The sequence below is a fragment of the Colius striatus genome, chromosome 1 (genome assembly GCF_028858725.1).
Source record: "Colius striatus isolate bColStr4 chromosome 1, bColStr4.1.hap1, whole genome shotgun sequence".
Classification (NCBI taxonomy): domain Eukaryota; kingdom Metazoa; phylum Chordata; class Aves; order Coliiformes; family Coliidae; genus Colius; species Colius striatus.
Window position 1 is genome coordinate 43,248,830 of NC_084759.1, and position 16,560 is coordinate 43,265,389.

At 36.8% G+C, this 16,560-nt stretch overlaps 1 protein-coding gene across 17 annotated transcripts in view; it reads right to left on the minus strand.

Moving 5' to 3' along the window:
• Window positions 1-16,560, minus strand: part of MYCBP2 (MYC binding protein 2) — a 186,516-nt gene that overhangs the window by 112,129 nt on the left and 57,827 nt on the right. For 16 of the 17 annotated variants that reach the window (XM_061995807.1, XM_061995793.1, XM_061995769.1 and 13 more), the window contains exons 17-20: window positions 14,735-14,836; window positions 8,174-8,281; window positions 646-765; window positions 226-307 (exon numbers count right to left, since the gene is read on the minus strand). In XM_061995807.1, coding sequence (XP_061851791.1) covers window positions 226-307; window positions 646-765; window positions 8,174-8,281; window positions 14,735-14,836 — 412 coding nt within the window. Of the gene's footprint in view, window positions 1-225; window positions 308-645; window positions 766-8,173; window positions 8,282-14,734; window positions 14,837-16,560 lie in introns of those variants that run through there. The other variant, XM_061995825.1, reaches the window with a different exon arrangement.

Sequence of the window (16,560 nt, forward strand, 5' to 3'; positions counted from 1 at the left end):
AAGTCTTCAAGTATTTAAAAAAAAATCACTTATACAGTATAATAGTAACGTTACTGTATCTATGTCCAGGGGGTTACGGGGAATAAGTGCACAATAACACTTCATCACTTTATTTGGACAGTATTTGAGATTTCACACTTGCAAGCTACAGAGAAACAAAAAACTGGTTGCTTTCAATGCAGTAGTAGAGCAATACACAATCACATCCTCTAATTAACAGCTCACCTGGAATTAACATCACCATGTCCAAGTTGCCCATGCTGCCCATATCCAAATGTGTAAACATCACCATTCTCCATCAAAACCACTGAAAATCAAACAGAATAGAAATGTATTTTTCAGTCACATGCACATGTGAACATGGTACTAGTACCAGTGCTGAGCAACACTGATTTTCTCAGCAGAACAGTTAACCTTCCCTACTGAAACACTAACAGTTCTATACTAGATTTCACAAGTATTTCTATGCCGGGCTAGAGCTGTAGCTAGGAGGCTACAAAACGATACTGCAACATTTTCAGCCTTTTAACACTCCCAAGTACACCCGTAATGGAAATTAAACACAAAGCAGTGCAAAAGCATTACGTCAACATTTAAGAAACCAAGAAAAATTATACACCACAGTTACTATTGATTTGTTTTTACCTGAATGGTGAAATCCACAACTGACTTGTACAGCTCGCAGCTCACAGTCAAAGCGGACAGCACCTGGTGGATAGGTTGTGATTTTGCTGGCATCCTTCTCACCTCTTTCTCCACTTCCATCTATAAAATAAACTTATAGTTATATGCCTCTATATGTCTTCTAAAAGAGTGATATTAGAAGAAGTGACTAGAGCAAGGACAGTAAATAACTCCCCACTCCTTCTTATTTAAGGTAGGAAAAAGAACTTCAGGTAGAAGAAAGAACTCGCAGGATAGTTAGAGACAGCTCAAAATGTGGCATCAAAGTAGATGTGAAAGTTGACAGAAACTCTAAACAACCTACTACAAAGTTATAGAAAAATCTCACATCCTCTAAAGCAGAAACTTCCAAAGACCAGACAAAAACAACAAGAAAACCATGAAATTCAAACAACTTCAGAAGTCTTGCTTAATAACCATCACTTTCCTTACTCAATAAAACAGAACTATGAAGTGGATAGAAAGCACTGTAGTTAAAAGGCATAGCCTGGTCTGGTTTTTTTTCAATTACTGTTTAAGTATTTTACTTGACTCAACTTGGCCATACAGCCTTTATCTTATATAACTAACAATTATTTACACAATTCATTTATAATAACACTAACATACTCGCTACTAGCACATCTATTTCCTGTTTAAGACACATCTTTAGATATTGTTTCTAAGATGCATTATTAGGTATTGTTTGTATCTAAGATGTATTTTTAGGTACTGTTTTTGTGATTTCTTTTAATAAGTATTAAGTACATTACTGGTTCCTAAAGTCAAACTAACATCAAATGAAAGTGCTGAAGCGACAAATAAGTGTATCACTTATGAACTTCTTGAAAGCCACTACCTTCTTCAGAAATAAGAATGTTTACCTCATCTGACAATCACACTATAACTATATGGTCACAGGGTCATAAAGGAAATGTCATTTCATAATACTAGCAAGAAACTAACAGGGCAAAATCAGGCAACATGCTCAACACCATAAGCACACCTATACCTGGCAATGAAAGCTCTGAAAAAACTTAATTTTCAGAAAGAAAATGTCATGTATGAATTCACAGCATCTCTCTCATAGAGAAGTGAAAGTACATGAAGTGAAAAACAACTGCACAAAAAGAGATTCCACATTCTTTCTGTAATAATTCTGACAGTTTACTGCTTTATTAACAAAACTGATACAGGTAACAGTGTTCAAGCTGTTGTTAATTTGGATCTGTATTTTAAATTTCTACACATTTTCCCGAATAGTCATGAGTGGAAGTCTGAACTCTGAGATTTCATTATTCACTGTGTACAGCACCACACTTACAGACTTACAAATCTTTAAAAATATTATTATGTTTTTATACATAAGGCTCAAACCATCCTATTTATTGCATGGAAACATGAATGAAACATAAAATAATGTATTTTTGATACATTAAAGTTATTGCAGCACTTTTACTACAAATCAGCTTTTAAAAACTCTTGCTGTTCTGGAAATAAAGCTATTTTCTAACCATGACTGAGTGCAGAAATTACAATGAATCTCCATGTAGCTGACATCTGTAAAGGAACAGTGCATCTGCATATTAAGTAATGCTTTTGAAGAATTAGGTTTAATAGCACAGCTAAAGTATCCCTTTGAGGATGTGGGTGCCCCTCAACAAAAGAATTATGTTTGCACTACATATTGGATATGCATGAAATGGAGACATGGTAAAGGAATTGTCTGGCTAGCAGAATCGCCATGGGATTTCAGCTGTATACTATCAAACTGCATGCACATCAGAATAAATGTTTCTGAAGGTTTGTCTGCATCTTTTTTGTTTGTTTAATTAACAACAAAAGCAAACACAAAGATACAGAACCACTATTTAACAGCTAATCCTGAAAATGCAGAATTTTTCCTCCTAGTCATGTAATTCTGCCTTGTTTCTAGTATTTCAGTTACCAATTTGGGTGTTTCTCAAATACCGCACCTTTGAATGTTTTATGCCTACTTTTGTGTTGACCTCTCTCTACAGGCAAAAGATTCAAGAGATGGTTCTAAGGCTAATATTGACACCAGAATTATTTATTCAGCAAGCAGCCTTCTTGCTGCCTCTCTCTTTCAGGAGAGCTTTTCAGACAAGAGTAGAGGAGTACAAGCAGCTATATGTTCTGGAAGTGTACTTGTGGCCCTTATCTACCCTCCTGCCTTGACCTTTGATGACTGTAAGTAAGCTCTCCTACTGTGAAAATGCACTTCACAAGCCACCTGCCAGGAATGCACATGTCCAGTAACCATGTGTCATGGCTGCATACACTTCCTACGATAAAATGAACTAGACACATAAAACACCACCTATGCACAGTCATATTAAGAAGATTTAGCAGAAGTTGTATTTTGGTCATGTAACAGCAGCATGTCAAGTGGTCTGCAGATACCTGAACAAGTATGTATACTTTCTTGCCTCACCATAAGAAAAACATACAGAAAAAAGGTCTTTCAGTAAAATATACTAAGCTAAACAGAATCTAAATAAATCATTACTTTTAGTGTAATATTTTATTTTTTGTTCATTATTTTATTTATTTTTATACTGTGTATCTGTATATTTCATTACAGGGCCAACGCATATAATATTTTTCTAGCAGCACTGGCCAGGAAAACTAAGTTCTACAAGATCTTACACTTGGAGATAAGGCTGCAAGTAAACTGGATCATTCCTTGTTCTTTCAGTACTTTCACAGTCAAATTTTTTTTAGGTGAGCAAAAGATGGAAGCAAAAAACGTATTTGCATATGTTTCAAGTAACAGCTGTAACTATGGAGATACACACTTCCATCAATCAATTGTGCGCATCATGAATTCATTTAAAGTAAGATCATGACACCTGTTCCTTAAAGGGAAGCACAGAAAGACTACTTGAAGTAGGGAGGCTTCTGGGTGAGTGAATGGAAGAACGAATAAACAGTAAGCAGAGCAAGTTAGTACTTTCAGTGTTATCCAACTGGACTACCACTGAACAGAAACTCTGAATCTTCCATCACTCTCAGAGAGAAGTGCTTCCTCTTGTCAACATTGAAGAGTGAGCTTCATGAAATCCCAGCATCACGATCTTATACAGTTGGGGAAGGAAAGTGAGAGAACTAGAAACACAACCACCTAACACCCCCTCCAACCCCTTCCAAGAAAGTCTCTTGAAAGCCACCCTCAAAGTGGTTTTGAAATGTTTTTCATGCATCTTCTAATCTTCTTAAACAAAGAGCAATGGTTTTCAGCAACACATCTTCAGTTATGTTTTGAACTTCTTTAGGAACACTTTGCATGTTAAAAAAAGGATTATCAGACTATGGAAGCATCAATATCGAAAATACAAAGACTGCAGTATCATCCACTTCTATCAAGTCTTACATGAAGCTTTTCATTGTCAGCTGTTTTTCTCCAATGGGTCCTTCAAACTACTTTGCCTTTCAGTATTTTACAATTAAAAGTAAATTACAATTACACTTTCTTGCACACAAAATTTTGTATCAGTATTAGCAAAATGGTTGCTATATTGCATGTTACATCTGTGTAGGTTGAACTTCACCTAGCCTTTGTCCTTTTCCGAGTACTTCATTTCGTAATGTTCAAAACATTTGCCGCTACCCTCAAATACATGAAAAAGGTGACATTTGTAAGCAAAATCAAACTGACTCAAGGAACTTACATTGGTTTTAATTGCTACTCAGTTCATTCCTACAGTTGAGAAAATTCTACAGACTCTCATGAATCTTTTTTACTCAGATTCGCAGTGAAGTCCATAGGGACTGGAGATACAGACTAGGAACTTGCTACTTCATTAAAAAGGGAGCACGAAACACAAGCTCCATTTTCTTTTTTGTGTCAAAGCACTCCATGAATATCAACAGGGTGACATCTACTTGTTTCAATTTATACTAGTGATGGAGATGCAGACTTAGATCAGAAAGAGTGTGATTATACTTAATATACATATTTCATAATAACAATAATCTTAATATGCAGACTCTATATACATTAACTGAGTAGATGACAATGACAAGATTTCCAGAAAATGGGCATTTTGATGAAGCCAAAGGAATTTCCAACTGTGCAATTTGACAGAAGAATTGCACAAGTGAAAAACATGGAGATTTGATCACATGTAAAAGTACATATCAATATACTTCTAGAATTAGGCCATAATTGTCAGTCCTGAAGGAGCTCTTCACATTCAAGTTTAAACATCAGTATCAAGAGAAGCTCTGCAGCTACAGAGAAGTAGGAACAGGTAACAGCAAGTTTAGTACTGGCCTCATCAGTACTACCAGTTGACATAAACTTTCTGTTCCTTGAAGGTCTGGTTGCTGTGGAGAGTTACAAGACCACTTTATTGGAAAATGCTGAAGTAAGAATGCCAGTTTGGAAAGTGTCACATTGAAAAGCATACCAAAAGAATACGTTGATCTCAACATTATATTGTCCTTTTACTGACATCAACATCTCTGCCTCAAATTGCTTGATTATTGCTTTTACATTCTAGGTATATTAAGAGAGGAATGCCTTTTAAGATGAGTTTGTTTTGGGTTTTTTTCCCCACAATTCCCACCTTTCCCATTACTTTGAAAATCACCCACTTCATCAGTTCCTTTTTCCCTTGGAAGCTCTTCCAGAAGTTAAAGGGGCATTTCGAGAGAAATTTACAGCTGTCTTTTGAGAAGTCATCCTCTGAGGCATAGAAAGGTCTCAACATTTACAGGTAAAGATGTTACAATCCTCTTTATCTACCATGAGAAACAAAAAACTAAAAGAAAGTCGATGCTTCTTCACATACAGTCTTCCTCAAGGAAAAATAAATGTTCAGCTCCACAGAGGACATCCAACAAAATTTTTCATCACAATACAGACCTCTGTATTGAAATAACAACCAGCTCCAGAATACAGGTCATCAGCAAATTGTCACCCAAATGACAGCACTTAGGTTCTGTATGCTTTGTCTTTCAGCATCCATGAAAGTTTTTCTATTTAATCATAGAATGGTAGGGGTTGGAAGGGATCTTTAGAGATCATCTAGTCCAACCCCCCTGCAGAAGCAGGTTCACCTAGATCAGGTTGCATACGAACATGTCCAGGCGGGTCTTGAAGACCTCCAAGGAAGGAGACTCCACAACCCCTCTGGGCAGCCTGTGCCACTGCTCCCTCATCCTCACAGTGAAATAGATTTTTCTTATGTTTAAGTGGAACTTTTTGTGTTGCAGCTTCATCCCATTACCCCTTGTCCTGTTACTAGCTACAATAGAAAAAAGGGATGTCCCAATCTCCTGACATCCACCCTTTAGATATTTATAAATGTTAATAAGATCTCCCCTCAGTCTCCTCTTCTCCAGATTAAACAGCCCCAGTTCCCACAGCCTTTCCTCGTATGAAAGATGTTCCATTCCACTGATCATTTTGGTGGCCCTGCACTGGACTCTCTCCAGAAGTTCTCTGTCCCTCTTGAGCTGAGGAGCCCAGAACTGGACACAGGACTCCAGATGAGGCCTCACTAGGCTGGAGTAGAACGGGAGGAGAACCTCCCTTGACCTGCTGGCCACACTCTTCTTGATGTATCCCAGGATGCCATTGGCCTTCTTGGCTACCAGGGCACATTGCTGGCTCATATTTAGCTTATTATCAATCAAGACTTCCAGGCCTCTCTCTGCAGAGGTGCTCTTCAGCAGTTTGACCCCTAGCCTGTACTGGTTTGTGGGTTTGTTACTTCCCAGATGCAGGACTCTGTACTTGTCCCTGTTGAACCTCATGAGGTTCTTCTCTGCCCAACTCTTAAGCCGGTTGAGGTCCCGCTGAATGGCAGCACAGCCTTCTGGGAAATCAGCCAGTCCTTCCAGTTTGGTGTCATCAGCCAACTTGCTGAGGGTACACTCTGTCCCCTCATCCAGGTCACTGATGAAGATGTTGAACAAGACTGCCCCAGAACCCATCCCTGACAATCTCCACTGGCCACAGGCCTCCAACTCGATTCTGTGCCATTGATCATCACCCTCTGGGCTCTGTCATTCAGCCAGCTCTCGATCCACCTCACTGTCCACTCATCCAAGTCACACTGCCTGAGCTTTCTGATGAGGATGTAACAGGAGACAGTGTCAAAAGCCTTGCTGAAGTCAAAGTAGATGACATCCACTGCTCTCCCCTCATCTAGCCAGCCAGCTATGCCCTCATAGAAGACTATCAGGTTGGTCCAACAGGATTTCCCCTTGGTGAAGCCATGTTGACTCCCCCTCATAACCATCTTATCCTTCATATGTTCAGTGATAACATTCAGGATGAGTTGTTCCATCACTTTTCCAGGAATGGAGGTGAGGCTGACCGACCTGTAGTTTCCTGGGTCATCCTTCTTGCCTTTTTTGAAGACTGGCATGACATTGGCCTTTCTCTAGTCCTATGTCATTGAGACTTTGAGCACAGACATACGTTCGTAACTATGTAGGCCCATCAACCTCCCCCGCCGAAATCACATCCAAAAAGGCTTCAAACTGTTATACAATTTGCATACGTGTCAAATACTATCACTAGCTTTCTTTAATTCGACTGAAATGACACTTTCACAATTCTTCCCTATATGCTTGACAAAATAGTTGAACCATTTTAGGCCTTTACAATATAAGGAGCTTCCCACTTACTGTGATCAGGTCTGTAATCTACATTTTACATATTTATCCTTTATACATAAATGTGTATGTACAGACATATCTATACACAGATAGGTACAAAGTACAATTAGAGCTGACACAGCTCAACTTCAATAAATGCACTGAAAATTGTCAGCAATATACTACCTCTTCCTAAATAAAAATAAATCATTTGTATCTGAAGAAATGATACATTTAGAAATTCATGGTATAATGAATTGGCTTAACAGACATACAGGAATGCCAGAAATATCAGAGAAATCTCCTTATGCTCTGCCAAGGAATGTCAAACGAGTATTGTAGCATAAACGCTGTACTTCGATTTGTATTCTCCCCACTCAAAGCCAGTTAAAAAAGGGTTGTTTACACTATTTAAAGTATTTCATTTTTCAAAAAGGCTTGTTAAAAGATAATATACCTATGAAAAATTTTACAGTAGAATTAATATGTTAAAGCAATCACCTGAGGGATACCACATAAAGGTTCAAAAGCAACAAAGGCAATGCAGCAGACTGAATCACTGCAACGTGTAAAAAGTTTTCTACAGTAAAATTAAAGAACTTAAGAATGAGAGAAGTATGAAAAAGAAAAGACACAAAGACAAATGTATATTTCATGAAAAAAAAAAGGAAAGAAAATCAAAGATGATATAGACTATCAAACACACTTTTTAAAGGAGGTCAACATTTAAATGCTTTTTCTTTCTCCTCAGGTAATGAGATAAAGAAAAGCAGAACCCATTTTGCGCAGTACTTTGAAAAGATAGATTCAGTGCATGTAAGAAGTGACTGGGAGGATGGACTTACTTCCACCCTAGCCAATAAGAAAGACCAAATACCTTTGTTCTTGTCCCGTTTATGCTTTAGCTGTGCTGGATGGGGTCTGATTCTGGCTAGAGTCTGTTCTCGGTGGTTCATAAAAATAGGACCAGGAAATACAATGGGGCCTGAGGAGAAACATTTTGCACATGCATAGGAAAGCTCACAAAATGGAAACAATGTGTTAAACAAAATTCAAATTAAAAGCAATGAAAAAAAAAGAATAATAATTATAAGTCTTCTTTTCCTGAACTCAAAAGGCCCTTAATAAAAGCTGTCATTTCTTGATAATGAGCCCAAAATACAATAATGACAGTTCTACCTGAACTTTAAGGTATGCATCTGTATTCCAAGCAATGAAAACACTAAATCACGTTGGAGTAAAATTGAGATGGCAAATACCCATTACTATAAAAAAGATTAATTATCATGCCTTACATCCTACAATATATAACATTAAAAACCAGCAATTAGGAACAATATCATCATATCAATGCTGAATTAAAAAAACAACCATACAACTGCTTTTAACTACCATCTTTAAAATGCAGTTATCACTTCTAAACCAAACAGCTATTCAAAAACACCTGCTTCATGAGGAAATTATTCCAATCATATGTCCTTTTTGTTATCTACTTACTAATTTTGAAATCTATTTATTTTCCAAGTATGTCCTATACATATAAAGGTCTTCAAGAAAAGATCTGTATTTGAAGAAAGCAATGATGTGTATATTTGAACTTGTCCCCAATTACTTTTTCTTTTAAAAATCTAGTCCCAAGCAGTGTTGTATTGTTTAACTGAGGCTAATTACATGGACTAACAATTTGTTCCTTAAAACTGTACTTTCTCCTCTATTTTAAAGGTTAAGGATGCCACCAAGAATTTCCTTGGGGGCATCTCCTTCTTCCAGAAGTCTCAAATTCAATGGAAACCATGAATCAAGATAGCTAATTCTGCCAAGGCCCACTCTTGCCATTCCATGGGTTCACTGCCCCAATCTTTACCACCTTTCAAAAACTAACTAAAACCCCCTAAAATCAAAGAATTCCAAATCAGGTTTTGTGTCATCAATATCTAATGCCAAACTTCAAAAACAAGTATTCCTCCTCCTTAATCAAACTGATTTGCTTAGTTGAACTCTGTTAACAAATTAATATAGGTTAGCTTTTCATAAATGGCCACCATCTCAGGTTCCTGCTGTGAGCTTTAGTCTATCAGTTTCTTAAGTAATCGTAAACGGTATGAAAGAAAACTAAGTGAAACTTAGGCCAAATCTCTGTAGATTTAGAACCTTCAGATGAATAAATCTGTCTATACACACGATTTCCTAAATTTTAGCATTACTTTAAAATAATAAATGTTTTTAAAGCCCACTAATGTCTTTCCCCCTAACTTTGAGGTTCAAGGACCAAGACTCATGTGGTTGGAACTTGATGATCTTAAAGGTCTCTTTCAACAGTAATGATTCTAAGATCATCACTTTCTTTTGGTTTTCCTTCATCTTGAAGATTCTTTCTTCAGTTGTCTTGTTATTGCTCCCACTTTTCAGCATCTCCTCTCAACTGGAGTCTTTATTTAATAGATACATTTTGGGTAAAGATTACTTTCTGTCAGGCCACTTGCTGTGTTGACTATCCTATCTTCCAGAGTTTAGACTTACCCAAAGAATTTTAACATGCTCTCCCTTTCCAAGTTGGAGGAGAGATACTGAGAAATAGAATGAGGTAGACCAGGAAAAGGCAAGAAAGGGGAGAGAGATGAATGACAAACAGATTATGAAAGCTAAAAATGTTTGCAGGACAAAAGATGTAGGGGAAAGCTGGAGGCCTTGCGTATTGTGAAGTTCCTAATTAAAAGCTCAAGAAATACAGAACACAGACAGGCCAACATAAAAAAGTGAAACTAATTAGAAGAGTTGCAAAGAGACATGCAAGGATTGCCAAGAGTGTGGCTTGAAGAGTGATCAAACAGAGAAAGTGTTCTCTGAATAACTTAGGCAAAAAAATCTGAAGTTCCAGAACATGCCTGGAACAACAAACAGCCTGCAGGGCAAAACACAGCCCTGAAGGCATTTGACTGCTAAGAACAAAGATGGCAAAAAGAAGAATTTCAGGAGAACCAAAGGAAATGAAGTACACCAGAGTGAATGAAAGTATAGGAGATCGGGAGACAGAGAACGTTTAGGAAACACAAAAGGCTGTCAGCTCCAACATGGTGCCAGCACACAGCTGTCTTCAGTTGACAAGCCACTCTGGAGTTACACTGCCCTAGTCAAGATAACAACTCTGTAACAATATCTAACCTCTGACCAAAGCAGATTTATCTTTGTTTATGGATATTCCTATATACTCTACATTCCCATCCATTATGTAAAGAACTCGAATCTGAACTGAAGTTAAATGTAATGGTGCAATTTCATAATAATTTGTATTCAATCCACGTAATGCAAGTCTGTCATCCTCTGTGGCTTTTTATGCATGCTAAATCTGTAACACAATCATAATATGACAGGTTATGTCTCTGTTTTGATTACATTGTGATGCCTGCATGTTCAGTCACGCGCTAGCAAGATGTAAAGTACCTCCTCTCCCTCCAACATAACATCACAGAAAACAAAACACTACAACAATTTATACAGACTGCATCTGCTCTCTACTTATATCTGAGGTAGACTGGTCACTGGTAGACTGTAGTGCTGCTATTTTAGATCGGTTGCTATGTGATGCAAAATGACATTCACTCTTTCCTTTCATTTTTTCGAGTGTTTTCCCATAGCTAAACTACAAGGTTAGACATTCAGGCCTAGGAAGCCTGAGTGAAATACCAGTGAAGCACAAGATTATTTATAATGACCATATTAAGAGCCATTTCTATACTTTCTAGTTTATCAGACAAATATATATTTTTAAAAATAGCTATTTTCACATTCTCACAGGCTTCTGAAAAAAGCCTCAATTATCTTCAAGTGATAACTTATATCTTTAGCTACTTGTAATTTCTGTTCTATCAGAAAAACTGGCAGGAATGACTTTCAAGATTAGCTCACTCAGTAAATGGTAGTCTTAAATTCATTCCATTAACTGTACAATGTGGCCCAGGGATTTCTGTAATCCATTGAGGCATAATTTAACACAACTACTTCTACACTCACCTCCCCCTACTCCCACCTAGCCCTAAACTAGCTTGAAAGCCAAACATTTCTTCATATAGTGTATCAGCTTCTTCACTTCTCACCAGAACAATAAGGACTGTGAAGAGCTGAAAAACACTTATCAATAATTATGTTGAGTTTTATGATTTAACATAGACTCTCTGCTGACTACAGCTGGCTTTATTTCTCAAAAGGTCATTCACCAAATTTAGAAATGTGGAATTGATTTTGAGCCCTCTTCACTGCTCATCATAACCATTAAGCTATAAGCAGAAAGATGTAGCTGAATGAAGTAGCTCCATCATCACAGAAAAGCAGCAAAATTGTTCACCTGTATACAGTATATGAACTTGCTGCACTGAAAAGAGCAAAGAAATATAATCAATATTAAGCAACTCTTAAGTTTTTTCAAAGACTAGATTATCCCAAACAAGCACTTTTTTCCACTGTTAATTTTAAAGATCAAATTTGTTACCAAAATAAAATCTTTCTTGAGTGAAGCAACAGGAATAACTGAGTATAAATATAAAAATTATTTATTGGTTACAATTCTAACCTACCAGGTATCATCTAATCTGCTGTGACTTATTTCAAGATAAAAGTCAGGGAACTCTTCAGCAGAAGTACCTAGAATTTCTCAAGTTACTTACCACATAGTGTGGTGCTGCAGAGCAGCATATACACAGGGTGTGTACAACAGAAGGGGGCTAATTTGACTTCAAAGATGTTTAAGAGATGAGTTAACCCCTCTTGATTGAAAATACAATAACATTTAACTAGGTCATTGATGCTGTAGCTATTAACATCAATGACTTCTTCCTGGAATATTGAAATTAATACTTCATGTTTGCAGAAAAATGGAAATAAAGATGAGCGTATTCATCTTCTTCCATACAGGAGACCACAACTGGCCTCAAGAAACAGTTAAATGATTGTCATACCTGTAGACATAACCATCAGTTCCTCAAGTGGACCACTGGAATGCTCTTTGAAATCAGAGGCTACTGTAACAGGACTAAATGCTGAGCTTTGTTAAAGAAGAACAAACAGACCACTTAAAAACCTGCAGTGTGGAAAACTGTGTACTACTACTACTTGTGCTCTGTCTAAACTTTATTCCTGTTTCAATACATTCAGTGGGAAAACAAGTGAGAGGTTTTTTTTCTTTGTTTTAGGAATGAAGTATTCCTACATTTACTTAAAAAACCCCTTTCACAGTCATCTTCTTTATGACATCAAAAATCTACTGAAAATATTTGTATCGAATAAAAGCCACCAACTGTAACTAAAGTGTGACCAGCAACATTCAGTGATGGATCCTCTTCTTGACTACCAAAGGCTACATGTGCTTTGTTTCTCATTGAATTGGCAAAAAGATCAAAAGCCACATATTAACACACTACAACTCATAAATCATAATCTTCAATAATAAAACATTGTGTACTTGAAGGAAAGACCATAGCAGAGCTAATCTAGCCTTTAACTGACTAAGCAGTGTTTTCAGAGAAGTGAATCACCGGATCTCTAAATATCTGTTTCATTAGCAAGGATTTGTTCAGTCGTATATGCACAAATCCTAGAACTTCCTGGAAAAACGAAACTATTCTTTTTAACATTAGTATAACTAAGTTCTTTCAGGCTGCAAAACTTTTTGCACAATAAAAGAAAAATTTTATTTAGATGTTCTTGATCTCTCTCATGAAAGGTTCTCAGTACAAGAGTTCTCAAGAATGGTGCTACTCTTTCCACCAACTCATGGAAAACTGCAGCATTTGGATGAAGAAGCAACAAACCTCCAACTTTTTCATCCGATTATGTAAAATGAGATTGATTATCAAATAAAATTTTCATACTTGGTTATGTAAAACAAGATCTCTAAAATTTGGGAAACAGTTTCATCATATAAGTCATTCTGAATTGAAACAGAATATTAAGCTGACCAGCACTATCTTTTTTTACCTATAGTCCTTACACACTTACCAAGCTAACAAATAACAACTCATTCCTCATATTTATCACCTTAAGGCTATTAGATCCAAAACTTTATGTTTTGAGAGACAGATGGCATATACAGAAGGCAAAAGCTGCCCTGGTTCTACTTGTAACCACAGAAATGGAAACAAATCAAAAGTCTTCACTACTGGCTTTATTTCTTTTTCAACTGAAATTTATCTCCTAGTTCTGTCACCATTACATTTCTGAGCTGAATGGCACCAGTTTTCAATAATATCCAGGCATTCAATGAAGATTTAAGAATAAAAATGGTTGGTTGCTGTACATCTAATACTTGCCAGCAGCATGCAATGTAGCTTCAACATGACCTAGACAAAAGAAGAAAAAAGGCTTCCCCTCTCCACTTCACAGCTAAAATGAACCACAAAATTTGCAAGAAAAAGAAATATTACATGCTTTTCCAAAAGTATACAAAACTATAAGCTTTCTCTTCCTTGTTACTTCTTACTTGTGGTAAGACCAGTAATTACTACATGCAAGTAAAATAAAGCCACAATTTGCCCCATAAGGTTCACCAGCATGGAATCTAGGAAGAAAGTTTGATCACAATGATATTTTATACCCCAGTAAAAATAGTATCTAATTCCTAAAGGGAGAATCAAAATGTTATAAATAGCAAGAACTTGAAAAGCATAACGTTCCAATGAAGTTGTCTCTCTTCTCAACACAAAATAATCTTACCAACTCCATCATTATACTTCACTAAAATATCATGATATGTATCAGTCTAAATGTCTCAAATTATTTACCAGATTAAGACACTAAGGTATTTTAAAATTACACAACTGCTGAAAATCTGTTAAGATACATATTGATTCTGGAACAGATAATATACAAAGCAACACAATTTTGAAATATTAATGTTTTGTTTTGGTTTTTTAATTCAGTATGTCAAATTTCTTCAAGCTATTCAAATACAGAAAACTTCATTTTATAAAACAAGAAATTCTGCTTATTATTAAAGAAAAAAATCAATAATTTATTATAACAATTAAGTAATTAATATTATAGGTAACTAGCACTGGACAGACTTAGAATAATTTTCAACTCTCCACACAGAAAAGCACATAAACTATTCATAGAAAAAAAAGTTTTATCATCTACATTACAATAACTAGTGTTCCACTAGGAAACAGCAAAAAACATCAACTGTTTGCATGAAAATCATACAAAACACTACTCTTCACCATTAACATTCTGATTCTTATGAGCATGCATGACTTTGTCATACAGATTTTTCACAATTTTCCAAAGCATGCTAAATAGTGTAAGCTAGGTATTCAGCTTCCAATTTCTGTTTGATTACTGTATTGGTCTCACTGAAGCAGAACTAATTAATTTCCATTCTTAGAAAAAAAGACTAAGTAGCTCACTTAAACTATTTAAGCCTCTCATCAATATCAAAGTCACTTACCTCTTCCTTCTTCCAATCTATGTCTCCTATTTACACGTTGCCGTTTTTCTTCTTGCCGTAACTGAAGGTGTTCTTCAATATTCACTCCAGGAACAGGGACAGCTACATAGAGCAAGAAAATAAAACATGTTAACTTATCTCTAAAAATTGTTATGATGGTAAGAAAGCCTTGAAGAACTAAGTGAAAATCAAAGCCTTTTTACTACCCAGCTCTTTACATGGCTTTGACATAGGCAGGTGGATAGATCTGCTTGAGGACAGGAAGACCGTTCAGAGGGACCTCGACAGGCTGAAGTGATGAGCTGAGACCAACTGTATGAGGTTCAACAAGGCCAAGTGCCAGGTGTTGCACTTGGGCCACAAGCCCAAGCAATGCTACAGGCTTGGGGCAGAGTGGCAGGAAAGCTGTCCAGGAGAAAATGACCTGGGGGTGTGAAACGACAGTGGCTGAACATGAGTTGGCAGTGTGCTCAGGTGGCCAAGAAGGCCAATGGCATCGTGGTCTGTATCAAAAATAATGTGACCAGAGGGACCAAAGAAGTGACTGTTCCCCTATACTGGAGCACGTCCAGAGATCAACAATGAAGCTGATGAAGGGTCTAGAGAACAAGTCTGATGAGGAGCAGCTGAGTTTAACTGGAGTTGTTTAGCTTGGTGGAGACCCAAGGGAGACACAATCACTCTCTACAACCACTTGAAAGGATCCTGTAGCAAGGTGGGAATCTATCTCCCAAGAAGAAATGGCCTCAAGTTGCACCAGGAGACATTTAGACTGGACAATACAAAGAACTTTGTCACCGAGAGGGTTGTTAGACAGTGGAACAGGCTGCCCAGGGAGGTATTGGAGTCATCGTCCCTACAGATGTTTAAAAGATGCAGAGGTGAGGTGCTGAGGGATATGGTTTAGTTTAGTGATGGGCTTGGCAGTGTGAGGTTAGTGGCTGGACTCAATGATCTTAAAGGTCTTTTCCAATCAAAACAATTCCATGACTCGTGACACAATATGTAGAAATAAAGGAGTTGAGTAAAATTAAAGAAGGTAAGAAATGGTATTTAGAATTTTCTTTCTATTAGGCACATTCATGTTTATGTTTTGGCTTCCATCGTCATGGTCACCTCAATTTTCCCCCCCAAAAAAATTCAGAAAGGATTATTATTTTAAAAAATAATTATGTTTTCATCGAATTCTTACAACCTATAAAAAAAAAACAACTTGCCTCGAACATTAAAGAAAAATTCCAGCTGGAAGTACTGACATTTTTCACCATATAAATGTCGTCAACACCCTGACCTCAAACTATGACAAGCCCACAAGACGAAGTGCTGCTATCTGTCCTAGTAGGAGAGGACTTAGCAAAGCAAAGGTTAGCAGAACTGTGTAACTCCTCCCTGGTCATGCATGAGACTACAGTTGTAAAGCAGAGCTGCTATTGCCACATTCACCATCAGTATAAACCTACTTCTATGATAGTCATATATAAGCAAATTATATTTAGAAATATCTATATGGAAGTATCAGGACTGCATAGCGAGGTTATTTGGGATCCTTAGTGTTATCACAAGAACCACTTCTAGTTTGTGCTTAACTTTTGCTTGGGGAAAATAAAACTCCCACACTCCAGGCATAGCATATCATTTCCTATTTTTACTATTCCCTCCCCTCCTAGATGTACAAATACTTTAAGTCACGTGTCTGGTTATTTTATGGTTTTTCTATACCAGATACTATATCTATACATCCACAAAGTTTAAGTGCTCTATTAAAGTCTAAATATGGAGAAAAAAAAAAAGAGGAAGGAAAGTCTGATCTCCAAAAATCTGTAATT